The following is a 21244-nucleotide window of genomic DNA, read 5'->3' as shown; positions in this document are numbered from 1 at the left end:
TTAATAATTTATCAACCAATAAAATTTGCACAAATGTATACAAAAAGAAACAATACTATTAATAACTACATCAACATTGTCAATAACAAAATTCAGAAATTAACAAAGCTAGCCCGAAATAATGTCTAAATTATGTATACGGTAACTAACTTTTACCCGTGACTTTGTCCGCGTGTCCAAGAAAAAAAAGAACCTATATTCTTTTCATCCGATATAGTACATGTATACTAAATTACATAGTGATTGATCAATTATACAATGTCACTATATGCCCTTTTATCTTGTTTGTATATTGCAGGGTCGACCCTACAAAGAGATCAATGTTAAAACAGATATTGTTATTGTATTTGGTAATCTGACAAATAAAATATTTGTACTGTAAATTGTAGCATGACGTGGTTCATGTAACAGTGTATGTACTAAACATTACATTACATTTAAACAGAAATTTCGAGTATCTAAAATTAAAAATGACATAAACTTTTGAGTTTCTCATACTAACTCTACAGTTGAATGCGTCGTACCTTTATCGGTAGGGCCAATATTTTTTACATATTTCGACTATGGTATGATATGGTTCTTTAAAGAAAAATCATTTTTTCTAGCAGAACACTGTTTTTAATAGATATTAATTTCCATTTAGAGTAATGCAGTTAAAATAGACCCTTTTTTTAGGTGTTCATTATTTATACTGGGTATTTATCTGAACAGTTACAAAAAATCTTTCACGAGGTAATCGAAGTAAACTCATAATTGATACCTTACCTGTTCTTGTAATTAGTGGTTTTAAAGGTATCAATATATGTACATAAAAATAAAAAAAAAACAAATAATATATTATAGCAGAGTAATGACCCGTTTACAATTTCCAATAAATATCTCTGAACATATCGTAGTAACGTTTTATGCGTTAAAATGTTTATCGATAATTAGATGTATCAATTACAAATTTAAGGTCACGCTTAATTTTACTGCCCACTAAATAAAAACTGTTTAACATAATAACGTGCCACTGAAGATAACTATGTTTCCGCAAATCATTTTAGTTAATGATATTAATAATATATACCATTAATATAAGAGACACAATTTAAAATGCTCAGTTGTATTTGAAAGTTCAATTGAGTCAAATATGAGGAAAGTGTATATCTTATATCTTTTAATTTTTGCTTTTGTTGTGAAAAATGATTCAGCTCGGATATTGGGCTATTTTCCAACTCCTTCTATCAGTCATCAGGTAGTATTTCAACCGCTGATGTCGGAACTGGCTAAACGAGGTCATGATGTTACTGTAATTACAACCGATCCAATCTCTCCTAAGAGGAAAGCTCACGCCAACTTGACAGAAGTTGATATGCACGATTTATCATACACTATATGGAGAAAAGAAGTGCTCAACAGCGGAACAACCACTGGAAAGAAAAGTGATATTCTTAACCAAATAAGAATTTTATACAATTTACTTACTGATATATCTGAGCAACAAATTAATTCAGATCAGGTTCAAAGGATAATTCAAAACAAGGAAGACAAATTTGATTTGATATTTATAGAATCATTATGGAGACCTGGATTGGGACTGTCTTATATTTATAAAGCTCCAGTGATACTTATAAGTTCCTTTTTATCGATATATAATAATATGGAATCAGTGGGCGGTCCAGTACATCCTATTCTTTATCCAACATCTTGCCGTCAAAAACTCAACAATCTTACAATTTGGGACAAAATAATAGAACTTTACAATCACTACTCATTTATATATATGTTTGACACTGCCGAAAAAAAACAAAATGAAATGATGAAAAGAGTATTTGGTTCTGACGTTCCACCTCTTAGTGAATTGTATAATAATATAGACATGTTATTTCTAAATGCTCATCCAATTTGGGATTCAAACCGTCCTGTTCCACCAAACGTTATCTATTTGGGAGGATTACATCGCAAACCAGAGAAAAAACTACCGATGGTAAGACATTTCTTTTTTAACTTTATTCGCCTTATTAAAAGAGGAAATTCTCCTTTGTTTTCAAACTTTTGCACTATTTCGGTTTTACAAAATTTTGTTACACTAAAAGATTTATTAGAAAAACTTTAAAAGCGAAAACTCTAGGTCATAATACTGACAGGAGAAATATTTTTTGTCTTCTTCAATCTTAATCAATTATTTTCTCGTAATATATATATATATATATATATATATATATATATATATATAAATTAAAAAAGGTCTCACATTTCTGTTTACAGACTTATTCTTTTCTATTTACAACTAGAATACTAAAATCTAATAAACTTATTTCATAAGTTTATCAGAGAAACTTCTAATATAAGACACAGCACTATATATGATCATTTGGTTCCAGGATATGATTAGTACAAATATATCTTTTATATTTTATAAAATTTAATGGAAGTAAATATCATTATTTGCTTTCACTTTTTTTGCAGGAACTTAAATCTTACTTGGACGCTTGTAGGCACGGTGTGATATATATAAGTTATGGTACAAATGTAAGTCCATCACAGCTACCACCGGAGAAAATACAAATGATTGTGAATGTATTCTCTCGTCTTCCATATGACGTAATATGGAAGTGGGATAAGGATGAATTACCGGGACGTTCAAAGAATATCAAAATATCAAAATGGCTTCCACAGTCTGACCTTCTCAGTAAGTTTAAATTTCATCATCATCATATCAACGGTTAAGTGTCCGCTGTTGAATACTACCATAAGGGGTGTTTTAATTTAACTACCATTAGTTACTATTTTTAACTAATTGTTAATTATGGAGCTAGCAGCCTCATTACTAGCAATGTACGATATTCTAAACCTTGGAAACCATCGTGGTCAATCCCTGGTTATTTTTTTATATTTTTTTTTACAATGGCAGATCGAAATTAAAATTATTTTTTATTGAAGTAAACTTAATTATAAAAATGTTTGAATTTGTAAATTTTTTATTACTCTACCAGCTATTCGGAATGCAATTTCAGCTAAAAAGAAATATTCAGGAGATTCTATATTATTTAAAATAACAAACGGCTTATAACTGGCGAAGAAAAAGTGTTGTATAAAAATAGCATAAAATCACAAAAATATTTAATATAAAAAAGTAAAATAAATTTCAATCATTAAAATGATAACTTTTAAACTTAACGTATTATAAGAAATTCTCATTTTGTTTTACTATTAAAGGTTAATAAAATCACGCAATTCATCTCGATTTCAGGTCGAAGATGGAGATCACAAGAATATCACTTATATATATGCTTATAGAGCAGCTTAGCTATTTTTATTCTAAACAACTATGTGTCTGAAAAATATAAATATAGTTATAATATAGCTTTACTCTTTTACGTAACTAATACTCCAGTTTTCATTTTGAAGGGCACCCAAAAGTATTGCTGTTTATAACACAAGGAGGCTTGCAGTCAACTGATGAAGCTATAGCTGCTGGAATTCCGTTAATTGGTATGCCGATGCTTGGGGACCAGTGGTACAATGTGGAACAGTATGTCAGACATGGAATAGGAGTGAGGCTGGACATGGAGGACCTCACTGAGGAGAAATTATATAATGCTATCAATACTACAATAAATGATAAAAGGTAAATTTTACATCTTATTATCAATTATTTGTAAGCACGTTTAGAATGAAACCAATAAATAAATAAATAGATAGATAGATACTCTTTATTGTTTCCTACATAAGACTACAATAGTAAACTTATTATATTATATTAGATACCTATTATTTTAGATATTAAAATAATTTTGAAGCATGTTTGAAAATGTAAGTTTTTAAAATACTTTTTTAGACTTTTTTATTGAGCTACGCTAAAGTGGATGAAAATATTTTAATGTTTAATATATAAATATGTATGCAGAATAAACAAATAGGATACTATACATCCTGATTCATTTAGACAAAACAATATTAAAAGTAATGTGGAGTAATTAGAAATTTAAATCACTTTCTTTAATTCAGCTACCGCCAGAACGTTGAGAGACTTCGCATGGTGATGTCGGACCAACCACAGAGCGCGCTCGAGCGCGCCGTGTGGTGGACAGAGTACGTGCTGCGTCACAAGGGAGCGAAGCATCTGCGCTCGCCCGCCGCCAACATGTCCTGGGGTGAATTCCTGGAAATTGAACTAGTTACATATTTAATATTAGGATTAATTTCTTTGATAATTGTCAGTGTGATTTCTGTTTATTACACAGCGTTATTTATAAAATATTACTACAATTATAATAAAAAAATAAAAAGTACTTAAAATAATAATAAAATAAAATGATATAAAATGTTTCATTTTGGATTAGTCATTTTTACCCAGTCATTCTTACGAATTGAATGTATAAGCCGAGCTATCAATCCAGCTATGATAATACCATATCACAAGTTATTGAGCAAAAATATTTAAAACAAAGTATCAGTTTTGTCCATATAGAAATATTTAATAAAAATCGTCAAGATGTCAGGAGAGATAGGTAGGTCATATTGCAAGGATAAACCATAATCGTTGCGTGAGAAGGACGCTAGAGTGGAGAACTCGCGCTTATACACGCGGTCGACCATCAAAAAGATGGTCAGATAATATTTGCCAGCAACTCGGGACCAATTAGATGCCAGTAACAAGGGATGGACAGGTAATGAAAGATGAAGAGAAGATCCATATCCGGAAACGGACGAGATAAGAGTTGCTATAGAGGGATACAAGCAGAATATTCATTTGCTCTATTTTATATTAATATATGTATATATGAAATTATCATAAAAATATATAAGATATTTATACAAATTACATAATTATACAAATTATGAAAATTTTGTATAAAGTCTTCTCAATTGTGCATAAAGGAAAAATGAAATACCTACATAAAAAAATTAAATAAATTTTTATTCCAATTTTAAAAGTAGCGTAAATTATAGACATTCATAAAAACACATTTCTTGTCTCTCAATTGTAAATTGTAGATTTAATGTGAATCACGCACTATCTGAATGATATAAAACTAATCAAAGAATTGTGTAACCTACATCAAAAGATCCAGAAAGTAGCGGTTAAAATGATATCTATATTAAACACAATCACTTTATTTTTGTTCCTTGCCTATCGTTATTTTCTATATGTGTATTTCCTATTTATATAATGTCAATGTTATCAAAATATAATTTATAAGAAAAGTAATATGTATTTTTAGACCATGAGGTAAATGATTCTAAATTTTAATAGCAGTAATGTATGAACGTTTTTTATATATTTGTGACAAATATATATGTTATCCATATATGTACCTATATGCACAACAGGAATTTTACGAACTTACTGTTTGTTGATTTCAACAATTGTTTGAAATTCATTCGGAAGTCTTCTTCAGGGATGTACGGCGCTTTGCGTCACAGCACACTTCTGGATGAAGTTGAAACAATTGTCGGAAACGACAAATATAGCAAGTTCGTAAAATTCATTTATGCTTGTATATTGACATCGTTAAAAAATTGACATATTTTTAAAAATTATTATATTATAAAGAATGTTTAATAATGCTTTTTCAGTACATTTTATTAAAAATGTACGTAAAAAAAATTATGTAAAGATAACATTAGTGTTATTTTACTAGTACAATAAAATTGTAACTAAACGATGTCCATGTATAGAAGATATTTAAGAAAAAAAAATACGAAGCGTCATAATAAAAGTGAATGAAATCGAAACAAATACCTTTAGAAGTTTTGTTCGTCTGCCTATATGTTTGTTCCAGAGTTACACAAAACCTACTGTAACATATTAAATGCAGTATTCACTATTAAATCACAGTTGCAGTTGCAGTTAAATGCAGTTTTCACTATTAAATAAAAAATTATCGTGAAAGTCTAACTTAAAAACTGATGTACGTCTTTACTGCTTTAGTCATTATTTATGTGCTAAAGTGGTAAAAATAAATTGTTTATCTATCTTGATATGCCATCTAAAAATGGTTCTTTTAATTGGTTTCCCTACTTCTGAAATTCACGTGTAAAAAGCAGCGTTAAAAATGTTAGTTATATAAGTTACGTTCTCTTCTAAATCTATTTAAATAAACTCTTTTCTTGTTTCTCGATTTAGATATACGTGCAGATAAATAATAGCTAATAGAAATAAAACTATTCTGTTTTCATTCATGGGTATTCTTGTTTCTGTATTAATACATCACCAAGGATCTATCTAAATAGATTTTTTTTCTTCATTACCAAAAATGAAGACAAAAAATGAAAGTTTAAGTTCGACCTACAAAAACACAACTATGAAAATCGTATTCATGCAAAAATAACTGCACCGATTTGGTTTTTTGCAGTTTTTTTTTTTTGTCTTATCAGAACAAACATACAAATAGACAAAAAGTTTCTAGAAATTATTGGTTTTGCTATTCTAAAGTTTGTTTTTAATAATAAAATCGAAGTGTCCAACAACTGTGTTGTTTACCTTAAATTATAATATCATGTCAACGTAACTAATAGTTGCTCCGCTTGGCAGGTGGGTAGTGCCCTCTTAAATATATTTTCGTGTTTTGGCTTGGCTCCAAAATACGAAAATATATTTAATCTGAAAGAAAAAAATCTTGGGTCTGAAAGGAATACACGTATAATACTCTCTTCCTATATTACTTTTTCTGAAAACTGGTGTTAATACAAAATTAAACAGGTGTCGCAAATAAAATGGTGCATTGGAGACTGATAGCTAATATGGAAGGTTGTGGAACTTCTAGTAGTAATAATGGTAGTAATCTTCGAGTGTTAGCAGTCACATATATACTAATAGTAGTAGAATTAAACAATATAATTCTAATCAAATAACCAAATTCATAGTTTACTTTTTTCCTAGTCAATATCTTCTACCCACATAGTAATTTTATATATATATATCTTTAAACATCTCAGTTGCTATGACAATTATTTTACCAGGTAGATAGCGTAAGTTAATAGTTGACAGATTACGAGTACCTTTACATGTAATCTTTAATAATATTATAAATGGGATACTGAGTTTGTAACAAACTCAATGTCACTTATTCAATATTAATATTTCAATTTCAACATCTATATTAATAAGTGAAGATGTAAGTAAGCAACAAATATCTTACCTAGATTATTAACGGCTAACAAATTTCAATACAAGTACTACTCTTATTTTGGATGGAGAAGGACACAGAATTTGTATATCCCAGTTAACCAATATAACGCAATCATACAGAAGTAGCTGAAAGTAAAAGTTAGTCATTTTACTTTTGCACTGATGTTTCCATTACAACTCCAAATACATTTCGTTTAATTGTTAGTCATGTTGTGATTGGACACAACATTAATCACAAATTGGTAACTAAAGATATTCACGAATAAACATTGTATAAATATTTGACTTACCATTGAAGATAAACCTATTTCTACTAATCATTGTTAGTAATGATATTTACATATTAACACTATTAATAGCAGAGATACAATTTAAAATGTTCATTTGCTTTTGTGGATTCTAATGAATCAAATATGGTGAATATGTACTCCCAATATTATCTTCTGATAATTTGTTTAATTGTGAAAAATGACGCAGCAAGGATATTGGGCTACTTTCCAACGCCTTCTATCAGTCATCAGGTAGTATTTCAACCGCTGATGTTAGAACTGGCTAAACGAGGTCATGATGTTATTGTAATTACAACTGATCCAATCTTGCCAAAAGGGAAGGCTCACGCAAATCTGACTGAAATAGATTTGCAGGATTTATCATATACTTTATGGAGAGAAACAGTATACGACAGCAAAGTGACGTCAGGAAATAAAAGTAATATTGTTAACCAATTTAAAGTTTTATATAATTTAATTACAGTCATATCTGAAAAACAACTGAAAACAGACCAGGTTCAAAGCCTAATTCAAGGCAAGAAAGACAAAGTCGATTTGATATTTATAGAATCATTTTGGAGACCTGGATTGGGATTTTCTTATATTTATAATGCCCCAGTAATACTTATAAGTTCTTTATTACCAGTATATAATAATATGGAAGCTATAGGAAGTCCGGTACATCCTATTCTTTATCCAACAGTTTTCCGGCAGAAACTTAATAATCTTACAATTTGGGACAAAATATTAGAGCTGTACAATCATTATTCTTTTATAAATATGTTTGACGCCGCTGAAGTGAGACAGAATGAAATGATGAAGAGAGTATTTGGTCCTAATATTCCACCTCTTAGTGAACTGTATAATAATATAGACATGTTATTTCTAAATGCTCATCCAATTTGGGATTCGAATCGTCCTGTTCCACCAAATGTTATCTATTTAGGAGGATTACATCACAAACCCATAAAGGAACTGCCACAGGTAAGTAAATTGCGAGTATTTTTTTAATCAACTTCAGAAAATAGAAACTTCCCAATTTAATAATCTTTTTCTTTTTTAAAGTTCTGTGATAGTAAGTTTACTTATATTAATTTAATTAATGGTACCTCTTGCATTTTAAATTGCATTAGATATAGAAATCTGTACTTTTTGCACATCATTGTTATCATCATATCAGCCATTATCTATCCACTGATGAACATAGGCCTCCCTTATAGATTTTTGGAAAACATATGCATAGCTTTTGCATGTTTTCCAAAAATCCTTCTATTATTATCCAATATTTTATAAAAACTCTATATTGTAGTATATAGAAAAAAAGTATTAAAAAAGCAATTTCTTCCATAATATAAATATCCATGGAAAGGTACTTTTCTGAAATCGCGTTGTGCCAATTCATTCTAAGGTTTTTTTTTTTATAAAAACTAATGTATTTTTCGTCACTTGCAGGAACTTAAATCTTACTTGGATGCTTCTAAGCATGGTGTGATATATATAAGTTATGGTACAAATGTAAGTCCATCACATCTACCACCGGAGAAAATACAAATGATTGTAAATGTATTCTCTCGTCTTCCATATGACGTAATATGGAAGTGGGATAAGGATGAATTACCGGGACGTTCAAAAAATATCAAAATATCGAAATGGCTTCCACAGTCCGACCTTCTTAGTAAGTTTTAATTTAATTACCAATAAGTATCAGGGATATGCATTGTCAATAATTGCGTCTAATGGCTCTCTGCTAGCAATATCGTGTATTTATGACATGCATATATGATGTGCATCATGACTGAAACTACCACATGGAAGATTAAATTATGGTATAGATTACCATTTCAGATAAATTTGTCATGATAGACTAACTGATATGACTCCAACTGATCTCATCTTCACTCATTTCTCATTATCTGTACCTTGCTAACGAATACCTTTAAAATAAACGGGATTATACTTTATCTATTTAGATTATTTTTAAAAGTTTTTACGTTATAATATACAGGAGAAGATGCAGCTTATTACTAAAATAGAATACACGTTCGCTACAGATTAAACTTTAAGGTTCCACGACCAAATATTCATGTTTTATATGTGCTTGAAAAAACAGACATAGGAAGAAGTTTTACTTATTTTTTTTTTTTTTCATTCTTTTTTAACCACGTTACATAAATGTCTGGTACAAAAGGCGGACTTAATGCTATATAGCGGTCTCTCCCAGTTAACCTTTGGTAATACAAAAATTAGTGAAAAATTTAAAATTGTTTTAGTTACAGAAGTAACCATATTGACTTATTATACAAATTATAACCAATACAATGAATAACTACTACACATTATAATCATATGAATATACATATATGAATACATTAAACATACATTACATATAGAGACCAAAGGTGATGATGATGAAGATGATGAACTGCTTTCATAGTTTCTTCAAAAGATATTTGTAGTTTTTCCTTAAAGTAAAAATATTTTAGACACTTGCCTTATGTCAATGGGTAGCGCATTCCAGAGTTGTGAGGCCTGAAGAGTAAGGAAATTGGAAAAAAAAGCCGAATTATGAAGTGGATCAGAGAGAGCAAGAGAGTTGTTAGAGCGAAGTATTTCACTATTTTACGTAAATAATATTTCACTTTTTATTTTGAAGGGCACCCAAACGTGTTACTGTTTATAACACAAGGAGGTTTACAGTCCACTGATGAAGCCATAGCCGCTGGAGTTCCGTTAATTGGTATGCCGATGCTTGGGGACCAGTGGTATAATGTGGAACAATATGTTCGACATCGGATAGGAGTGAGACTGGACATGGATGACCTCACTGAGGAGAAATTACATAATGCCATCAATACTACAATAAATGATAAAAAGTAAATTTCACATCAAATTAACATTGGCAGTGGTGATAATATATTTATTCCTTTACTTATAAAAACGCCAAACATCTCGTAAACCTATTTTAGCTATTGGAATGTTTCTGCCTTTTTTTGCACTGATTTCTTAATTTAAAAAAAAAGTGACAAAACAATCTACTACTTAAAATAGGTTTACATGAGGTTTTAATTTTTATGAATAATGTGCTTAGTCTATTAAATATTAATTAAAATTTTCAAATTTTAAATAATTATAACATTTTAGATACCGCCAAAACATGGTGAGACTTCGCACGGTGATGTCGGACCAGCCACAGAGCGCGCTCGAGCGCGCCGTGTGGTGGACAGAGTACGTGCTGCGTCACAAGGGAGCGAAGCACCTACGCTCGCCCGCCGCAAACATGTCCTGGGGTGAATTCCTGGAAATTGAACTAGTTACATACTTATTATTAGGATTAACATTTGTGACATTTTTCAGTGTGATTGCTATTTATTACATAGTGTTGTTTATAAAACATAACTATAATGCTAATAAGAAAATGAAAAGTAGTTAATAAAATAAAGTACTAAACTGATTAAAGTATATGTTTTATTATGTGCAAGTAATTGTTACTCAGTCTTTTTTACACATCTGATTATGTCAATCGGACTATCTAACTGATAACAAAAATACCAACATACACACAATAGGGAACGGTAAAAATATCGAAACTGTAATTTTCGTTCACTCTATTGCAGATTAGAGTAAATAAATAGCATTAACACAATATATTATATCAGTACCACAGAGATTACATTTATTTGCTATATTTAAAAAAATTCACTAATTCGAATAAACGAAAAATCTATGACTGATATATGAACTGAATAAATTTATATCTGTTACAACTTTCATTTCATATATAACATACTTGTAAGTAACAAATATTAAAAAAAAAATCACTATATAAATATAAAATTGCAGATTTGATAAAACTCGTGCACTATCTAATTGATGCGGTACTTATCAAAGAATTATATAACCTAAATGAAACGACAGAAGACTCTAGAGGTTCGAATGATCAAACGAACTATATAAAATTCAATGAATTTCTCCAATTAATTCTGATAATTCACTGTTTGTGCTGCGAGTTCTTGATGAAATTTCTATAAATACGTCTGAAAATGAAGTTTTGAAACCAGTCGTGTGTATAAACAATAAAAACTCTTTAATAAAGACAGTAGAACAGAATATTTTGAATAATATTACATAGTCAAATTAGTTTTGTTTATTTGAATTTCCTTTCAACAATTTATAGGTATAAATTACTTACTAGCGATCCGACTCGGCTTCGTATGAGTAGATAGAATTTTTGAAAATCTATAAACATAATAAAAAAAAGTTTCAACTAATTCAAGTGATCGTTTATATTATAGCATTTTATATGTGATTCATTAGGTTGATATAACTTTTTTATTAACCAATTTAAATAAAACATACATTAAATATTAAGTGAAACTAACCGCAACGCAACAGTGATTACCGCATTGAAATCGGCTAAGCGGTTTCTGAAATTACCGTGCACAAACGTATAGACAAATAGTCAAAAAATTTAAAAATAATTGTTATGGGATTCTATAACTCCGCATATTTTATACGCAGTAGTGTGGTCATAAAGCCCCTATAGTAGGTTTTTTTTATATATAATCCATGTACAGACAGCGACCAGTTACAATTTTATTATATGTATGGATTTGTAATATCAATGTAAAATATTAAGTTTGTATTTATAAATAGATACCTCTAAAGATAGCATTAAGTAAATGATTATATAATTTTGTAGCCATTATATAGAAACTTTTTACTTATATTTTTAAATTTGTTTGCGGTCCATATTCATAATCATATTTTCTTATCAGTATTATTTATAATACGAATATTGAATGTAATTAATTACAAATAAACTAAATTGTAATATCATGTCAACATAAGATAACCTTTATTTTTATATAATTCTTGACAACGTTTTAATACTAATAAAAGTAAAATAATTTACATTGGCTGAGTTTCCCCATAATATAATAAATCAATAATTAATCCACTAGCAGTTCAGTCGTATGATATAACTATGACATCATTCTCAGGTGATCCGGTGAAATATGTCCGGCACAAAGGACCGTTCTAATTATTTACTTTGATAATAATAAACGGTCTACTTAATGTAGTTATTTTAATGAATTTGTAAAATATGTACAAAGAAATATCAGTGCTTTTTTATCATCTATATTTGAAATTTTAAAAATAAATAATTCCATCTAGTAATGGGACTATCTAGTAAGAATCATAGGTAGATAACAATGGATGGTAAAACAAGATAAGTCCTCTATGATCAACGTCATACATCGAGATATACAAATTTACATTATATATATATATATATATATATATATATATATATATATATATATATAAATCTTTAACAAATTATATTGACTATATAAATGTTATTCAAAATATTTTTACTCTTTTCCGCTGTCTTTTGACTTATTTCTACTGAAATAGTATTAAAATATTCGAGACACACGTAACACGCTAGATCGGTAGTGCTGTCTTTATTAAAAATGGCGTCGTCCCTTCCGGCTCGAAGGACTAAATTCGTATTGACTTCAATCTTGATCCATTGATTAAAATATTTAAACGCTAAAATTTAAGATAAATAGAATATAATTTTATACGTTCTCTTATTCATGACAATTAATATATATTTTTAATTGTAATAAAAAACATAGTAAAAAGTTTTTATGCCAGTAATAAATTTTGTTAGTTTCCAACACTGACATGTGATGCGAGCGACACTAGTATACCGCATATCACGCGGCGCTTCTTACCCGTGCAGCGTGATGCACGTGGTCGCGAATGTTCCGCAAAAAAATTATAAGTAACTAGTTGCATGCCGCAGCTCCGCCCGCATGTGTCAATATATAAATTGTCGTATATTCTAATTTAATATATAACCTACATTATTAATATATAAGTAACATTTTTAATGTTATAAGTAAAAAAAAAAACTGAAATAATAACTAATAATAAACTTTTTGATGCACTTTTTTATATATAATGAATTATGTATATGCCTGTTTTATGTATTTTTTTTTTTTTTGTTTTTTAATTCACTGGAAGGAATATATTCATGTACGTAATTTTATTATAATAATAATATCAAAGTAATATTACTACAATATTAACATAATAAATAATTTAGGACAAAATAAAATAAAAATGTTGCATAACAAAATGGCTAAATGTTAAGGCTATCTTCAATATTTGTTTATTTATAAAATGTCTTTCTGGTGAAAAAAAAAGTTATAATACCATCTCAACTTACTACATTTATCTTATTAATATTATAAATGTGAAGGTAAATAAATTTTTATGCAAAAATTACTGAACGGATTTGAATAAAATTTAGTACACAGGTACGTTATATCCTATCTTAGCTCTTAGGGTAGTTTATATACTGATTCACGTAGGTAAAGTCGATAGATACAACTAGTTTTAAATTAACTAATTAATTTTGTGTATTATTCTAGGTATCTGAATAGCTACAATAAAACTTATACAATATAGGCAGAGTCAATTAATAGTTGATTACTCAGCTGTATTTTTAATCCAATTACTATGGTAATTTTTGTAATGATGGATCAAAAGATGAATGTTACTTTTTTACGCAAACAGTATTGAATGGATTTGAATGAAATTCAATACACGGGTAAGATTTCTAAGTGCTAAGTTAGGACAACTTAGCATTTAGAATAGTTTATATATTCATTGATTCAATTATTATATTATTAATTGATTGGATTCAATTAGTGGTAAATACAAAAATAATATTAATAAATTAATAAACAAATTCTTTAACTAAGTAATCAGAATACACAATTTTTATACAATATTAAATTATATTAAATTTAAATTATTAAATTTATATATATATATATATATATATATATATATATATATATATATATATATATATATATATATATATATATATATATGTATATATATAAATTAAACAATTTAATTTAAGAGTGAATAAATTATTAAATTAAATCATAATATATTATTAAGTCGTCAGTATATAGTTTATAATAACACCATACTACTGCCTACACTGATTAACTAAAGACATTTTATATTTCGTTCACCTTCATCCATATCATAAACTGAAGGCCATTACCACCAACTATGTAAAGATAGATAAGATTATTTCCACAAATCATTGTAATTAATGATAACATATATGCACATAGATACATACTATATACAATTAATAAAAGAGATACATTTTAAAATAGTTACAATTGGAAACTCAAGTCGTTCAAATATGTTGAATATATATTCCTTATATATTTATCTTATATTTTGTGTAGTTGTGAAAAATGATGCTGCCAGAATATTGGGTTATTTTCCAACTCCTTCTATTAGTCATCAGGTAGTGTTTCAAACATTAATGTTGGAACTAGCTAAAAGAGGTCATGATGTCACTGTAATTACAACTGATCCAATCTCTCCAAAAACGAAATTTCACTCAAATCTAACAGAAGTAGATTTGCATGATTTATCATATAGTATTTGGAGAGAAGCAGTGTATAGTGACGAAACAACAACAGGGAAGAAAAGTGATATTATTAATCAAGTAAGAGTTTTATACAATTTAGTTACAGATATATCTGAGCAACAAATAAATTCAAAGCAAGTTCAAAGAATAATTCAAAGCAAGAAAGAGAAATTCGATTTGATATTTATTGAATCATTATGGAGACCTGGATTGGGACTGGCTTACATTTTTAATGCCCCCATAATACTTATAAGTTCTTTATTACCAATATATAATAATATGGAAGCTATGGGAAGTCCAGTACATCCTATACTTTATCCAATGTCTTTCCGTCAAAAACTTAATAATCTTACAATTTGGGACAAAATAATAGAACTTTACAATCACTACTCATTTATATATATGTTTGACACTGCCGAAAAAAAACAAAATGAAATGATGAAAAGAGTATTTGGTTCTGACATCCCACCTCTTAGTGAATTGTATAATAATATAGACATGTTATTTCTAAATGCTCATCCATTTTGGGATTCGAATCGTCCTGTTCCACCAAATGTTGTCTATTTAGGAGGATTACATCGCAAACCCGTAAAAGAACTACCACAGGTAAGTGATATTTTTTAATCTACTTCTCTAGTTCTCCATTTAACAATCTTTTACAAATCGTATTTAAACTTCTGTACTATTCAATTTAGCTTATTTTTTTATACAACTTAGAAAGGCAAACAAGCTGACGGCCCACCTGATGGAAAGTAATAACCGTCGCGTATAGATATGAGCAGCACCATAACAGAATACCTATACTGCTTCGCCCATGATACCTCCCATGCGTTGCCATTCCTGAGGACTCGGGTGTATTCCTCTGTACCCTGTAAACTCACTACCATATCCCAACCTTCAAACACGAACCAAGCAAAGGAGTTTTATACAAAGTCTTCCTTGGGTAAAGTAGTCTCTTTGTTATAAATTTCGTTTGCCACGACCTAATATTAAAAGTCTCATTAGAGAAACGGCTCAAAAGTGACAGCTCTATGTCTCCAGTCTTATACGAATAGTAATATTTCTCCGGTTCAACCTCTAGTGAGATAATAATAATATACTGTACATTCCAGTGAAATCTTACAACAATATATATTAATAAATAGCAGCTCTTGCTTTTCCAATTATATTAGAAGTAATAACATATAAATTAGTACTTTTTCGTAAGTTTACAAAAGAAATTTTTAATATATCTTCAATTAAGATATTCACGTTTATTTAAGACTAATTGTTTAAATTCATGGTTAATTTAAATGCTTTGATTGTATTCATATTTTTTTATATAAATATCATTGAGATGTTATGCAACCATTCTTCCTGGCTAGTCATAAACAGTTATCAGATATCAACGCCTGCAATTACAAGGTTAGCTAGCAGTTAGTTTGGTAGTGTAACTATTGCCAAATCTAAAGAAGTATTTTCACGTCTCTTTTGAGTAACTCTATATTGTAATTATACAGAAAAAAATTATGAACATATTGCATAAAATAAATGGCATTGGGAGAATACTTCTTTTTTAAAAATTCCATTCTTAATAAAGGCTGTGGTTAGTGAAACAATTTCTTTTTTAAAGTCTAATGGGAGGTTTAATTCTTCCTTATTTTCAGGAACTGCAATTTTACTTAGACAGTTCTAAGCATGGTGTTATATATATGAGTTATGGTACAAATGTAAGTCCATCACAGCTACCACCGGAGAAAATACAAATGATTGTAAATGTATTCTCTCGTCTTCCATATGACGTAATATGGAAGTGGGATAAGGATGAATTACCGGGACGTTCAAAGAATATCAAAATATCGAAATGGCTTCCACAGTCTGATCTTCTCAGTAAGTTTTAATTTAATTATGATCAATTAGTTTTAACCATAATTACGTGTATCATTTAAACTACCTAAGACCTAGTTAATAAGTTAAGTCAGTCAATACGTTACGATGATCTGACCACTTGACTTTACCTTATCCTCACCTGTTGTTGCTTTTTAAGTTTTCAACTATTAATTTTATTGTATTATTGAATAAGAATGAATGAGAGAAAACACTAATTAAAACAGTATATAATTAAAGAGGGTCGCCTTATATGTCATATAGGTCAGCTTCTTTGCCATTCTAAGTTATATATAAAAATAAAATTAAATTAAGAAATTAAATAAAAATCATAACGATTTTATAAAGAACATTTTAGAAGAAAAGATAAAGGATAAAAGAAGAAAAGAGAAACCAAGAAACTACTACATAGAACATATAAAGGAAAAGTTAGGTGTCATATCGTATAAGGAGATTAAGAATATGTGTCAGGGATAAAGCTAATTGTAGAAAGATATACAGATTTGTTGCCCCAACAACGGATAATTTTTGAATTAAAAAAGGCTATTTAAGAGAAATATCAACTTATAACTAAATTGCAATAAAATAACTAAAGTTCACAGATCCATGGAGAGCCTATTCTTTTTTGCCCTGGAAAAACTAGATAATCATGTAACTAGAAAAGCAAATGTAGAAGAAAGTCGCGCTCCTAAATAATATTTTAAATTTAAAGGGCACCCAAAAGTGTTACTGTTTATAACACAAGGAGGCTTACAGTCAACTGATGAAGCTATAACTGCTGGAGTTCCGTTAATTGGTATGCCGATGCTTGGAGACCAGTGGTACAATGTGGAACAGTATGTCAGACACGGGATAGGAGTGAGGCTGGACCTAGAAGACCTTACTGAGGAAAAATTTTATAATGCCATAAATACTACAATAAATGATAAAAGGTAAATATATGTAAAATTTTATATTAAATATATTTGATCAGATTTTGGCAAGTTATATTAGTAAAATAGTTATTTCAAAAAATAAACGCACTTTTAAACAAAAAATTTTAATAGTACTCGTAAAATGGTTTCCACGAGTATCATTCATGGAAATCATTTTACTCATATACATGACTAACTTTTTGCCAGATATAAATTTTTGCGACTTATAAATTTGAAAAACTAACAAAATAGACTACGTATAGATAGTATATATAAAAAATACCAGAGGGAGACTTTGTACACACATGTTTCAACCGTGAAGCAGTTGTGTTTGCATAGCTGTGTTTCGGTTTAAAGGGTGGGATATGGCGTGAATTTACTGGGTATAGAGGTATTAAACCACCTGAGTCCTCAGGAATGGCAACGCATGGGGGGTATCATGGGCGAAACAGTATACTCTATTATGTCCACGGTACTGCTCATGTCTATAGGCGACAGTTACCACTTTTCATCAAGTGGGCCGTCAGCTTATTTGCCATTCTAAGTTATATAAAAAAAATAGATCCACCTGGTTTTAAGATAGACGTTCTGGAACATAACTGTGAAGACCACATCCAATTTGGTGCAATTATTTTATACGTGATGCCAGACACAACAGACAAAATTCTACTGTTTTGGCTTCTAATAACTCCTATTAAAATCTTTTCGCTAAGATTAAGTTTTCTTAAATATCTTCTATGTACAGACATCGCCTAAGTACAAATTTTATTATATAAGTAATATGTGTGATTATGACACTTAACAATAAATTTCTATCTTTCACCGAGAACCAGTAATTTGACCTCTCTCCGCAAAAGAAAGCAGCATCTTCTATAATGACGAAGTAAATACAGAATCAATAATAATTGTATTCATGAATCATAATGTGAATATAGACCTATATTTACTTAAGATGCTGTAATCACATGTGTTTTGTTGAGGAATAACACCTGAGTCCTCTGGAATAGCAACTCATGGGGGGTATCATGGGCGAAACAGTATACTCTGTTATGTCCATGGTACTGCTTATGTCTATAGGCGACTGTTACGGATGGAAAATGTTCCATCAGGTGAGCTGCCAGCTTGTTTGCCAAAAAAATTTACTAGAAGCAAAGTAAAAATAACTTTTTATAAAACACCAAACTTTACTTAAAAAAGTTACGTAGCATTCATTACAATTAGTCCAAATTCCAAGCAGTAACAATTCAACGCTCGGCCACTCTTTTGTTCCAAATCACCTTATTGTTTTGATTCAGTGAGCTGCTAAATATGATTAAAATCCTGCTAATCCCACTAAAATTATTATACTGAATGTTTGTGAAAGATATTTTGATATCTATTGATCACTTCACTGTGTGGTTCCGGTATAGAATGGGCCATCCCTTCCTTTCCTGTGGGTGTGGTAAAAGGAGACTAAAATTCTTATTATATGATAGATTGAATAAAATGTAACAAGCAGATAGTATATTTTTCACGTAGCAAAGCAGCGAGATATGATAATGTAGACGTAAAATTTTGTAGAAGTTAATATTCAGTCACACTGAATCGGCTGAATGGATCTAAAGATTTTATATAAAAATTCACTATATTCTGAATTAAATCATAGGATATGAATATATTTACTTAGGCAATACTCTTTTACATTTAGTTTATTAAATAGTATTTTTTAAATAATAATATTAATCGGTTAATTCAGCTACCGCCAGAACGTTGAGAGACTTCGCACGGTGATGTCAGACCAGCCACAGAGCGCGCTCGAGCGCGCCGTGTGGTGGACAGAGTACGTGCTGCGTCACAAGGGAGCGAAGCATCTGCGCTCGCCCGCTGCCAACATATCTTGGGGTGAATTCCTGGAAATTGAACTAGTTACATATTTATTATTAGGATTAACATCTGTGATATTTGCCATCGTGATCTTTATGTATTATGTAGTGTTATTTATAAAACGTTATTACAATGCAAATAAAAAACAAAAAAGTAATTAATAAAAGAATTTATTTAGCTAGCTAACAGTATTTCATTTTTGGTCCTTATATTTATTTTATACTATTAATTATGTCATGCTCCATGCTATATTTTCAAAAATGGTAATAATATGAATAAACTGCAATTGCTATATACATATTGAAAATAGCAACTGTATAAAAAGTTTATATTGTAAGAATTTATACAAGACACCAAATTTATGTTGTACTTACTTGGTTTTTTATATATTTGTGTTTATGAAAGCAATTTTAAAATATTTACTAACTTTTATATTTTTGTCTCCAATCTGTTTTCTAAGTTAATAATATAATAAAAAGCTGAATAAATAAAAAAAAGAACAAATAAACATATGTATAATCAAATACTTTTTATCTAATAAATATGTCAAAGATAGTTAAGTAGACAAATGTAGATATTTCACGAGTAGCAACACATCTTTATTAAAAATACAATTTCATGTCTTATCATGGGGTCACTGCGACATACATGGCGAAAACATATTTTTGTATTTTATCTTTTGTATTTTATTCTTATAATTATGTAACTCATTTGATTGTATGAATTTAGTTGTTAAATTACATAATAAATGACTCAAATAAGGTGTTTATCTCTCTATTTTATCTGTTAGTTTGCGTCATAAATACTTTTACATTGTTCGATAACTAAAAAATCACAGACAGACAAAAACCGCTCCATTCGAATTTATCAACGGTCGAGTTCTCATAACGACCCATTGGGTCGTAAAGGATAAGCAAATAAAGTCTGTAGCATGCTAATTGTAAAAGTTACAATTCATGCTTTACGTCATAATTGCTAGTAAAAAATAACAATAATGAAAATTCACTGTTTTCTTATCACATTAACATTGTGATAATGAATAATAATAAAATTAATAAATTAAAAGTAACAATAATTGTTTAAACACACATTTTACAAATCTTCATTACAAAAATACATAAGTGTGTAAACACATTTACGAGATTGACGTAACAATAATTGTTTAAGATTGGTATTAAATCATGCTCCTTACATCATTTACAAATCTTCATTACAAAAATACATAAGTGTAAACACATTTACGAGAATTAGAACGAGACTTTATACAAAAGTCTCTTGCTTATGTACCTCTGAGTTACTCATGTTTTTGTCGTGAAACAACAATTATATGATTATTTTTTGACAACCTTTCGATTCAATTGAAGCACATAGTATAAAATTAATCAAATCAAAGGAAGGAAAGGCATAAAGTATTGGTATAAATTTTTATGTTGTCCAACTTCCAACAAGAGTCGAATTCAAAAGAAGAATAAACCTTTAATTTTCAGGAATTGCTACATGAACATCACAGCATATGATCATATCCATAATGTTATTGATATATATGGGCTACGATTATCATTTTACAGCAGGTAGACTGTCAACGTATAAAATAAAACAACAACTACAACTTAAAATAAAACAGTTGCTTCATTATAAACAAAAACCCAGCTAAAGCTGTTACATCGATACAAAATCATCCATTTTCCGATAAACCATGGGTAGAATATTAATAGCTTAGTTGAGTTTCCAAAAG

General features: G+C 29.2%; 2 protein-coding genes across 3 annotated transcripts; both read left to right on the top strand.

Annotated features, from left to right (window-relative positions):
• Window positions 1-1034: 1034 nt before the first annotated feature.
• LOC113520093 (uncharacterized) lies at window positions 1035-10839 on the top strand. Its single transcript, XM_052896768.1, has 8 exons — window positions 1035-1969; window positions 2452-2674; window positions 3394-3613; window positions 3994-4273; window positions 7480-8373; window positions 8842-9064; window positions 10043-10262; window positions 10531-10839. Exons 1-8 carry the CDS (start codon window positions 1133-1135, stop codon window positions 10817-10819), a joined length of 3186 nt encoding a protein of 1061 aa, XP_052752728.1. The 5' UTR covers window positions 1035-1132; the 3' UTR covers window positions 10820-10839.
• Window positions 10840-14589: 3750 nt separating this feature from the next.
• Window positions 14590-20271, top strand: LOC113513682 (UDP-glucosyltransferase 2-like). 2 transcript variants are annotated; one of them, XM_052896760.1, is made up of 5 exons: window positions 14617-14740; window positions 14967-15472; window positions 16513-16735; window positions 17445-17664; window positions 19382-20271. In XM_052896760.1, the coding sequence occupies exons 2-5, from the start codon at window positions 15146-15148 to the stop codon at window positions 19668-19670; spliced, it is 1059 nt and encodes a 352-aa protein (XP_052752720.1). In that variant the 5' UTR covers window positions 14617-14740; window positions 14967-15145; the 3' UTR covers window positions 19671-20271. The 2 variants fall into 2 exon arrangements, with proteins under 2 accessions (XP_052752719.1, XP_052752720.1); XM_052896759.1 differs by having other exon boundaries at window positions 14590-15472.
• Window positions 20272-21244: the final 973 nt, after the last annotated feature.

The sequence above is a fragment of the Galleria mellonella genome, unplaced genomic scaffold, assembly GCF_026898425.1.
Source record: "Galleria mellonella isolate WM207_F2 unplaced genomic scaffold, CSIRO_AGI_GalMel_v1 utg332, whole genome shotgun sequence".
Lineage (NCBI taxonomy): Eukaryota > Metazoa > Arthropoda > Insecta > Lepidoptera > Pyralidae > Galleria > Galleria mellonella.
The sequence above is the reverse complement of the archived record's forward strand: the minus strand, read 5'-3'. Positions and strand labels throughout refer to the sequence as shown.

Coding starts and splice junctions, on each gene's coding strand:
- LOC113520093 (XM_052896768.1), top strand. CDS start 1,133: ATGAGGAAAGTGTATATCTTATATCTTTTAATTTTTGCTTTTGTTGTG. Junction 1,970..2,451: donor CAGAGAAAAAACTACCGATG/GTAAGACATTTC, acceptor CTTTTTTTGCAG/GAACTTAAATCTTACTTGGA. Junction 10,263..10,530: donor ACTACAATAAATGATAAAAA/GTAAATTTCACA, acceptor ATAACATTTTAG/ATACCGCCAAAACATGGTGA.
- LOC113513682 (XM_052896759.1), top strand. CDS start 14,633: ATGTTGAATATATATTCCTTATATATTTATCTTATATTTTGTGTAGTT. Junction 15,473..16,512: donor CCGTAAAAGAACTACCACAG/GTAAGTGATATT, acceptor CCTTATTTTCAG/GAACTGCAATTTTACTTAGA. Junction 16,736..17,444: donor TCCACAGTCTGATCTTCTCA/GTAAGTTTTAAT, acceptor TTAAATTTAAAG/GGCACCCAAAAGTGTTACTG.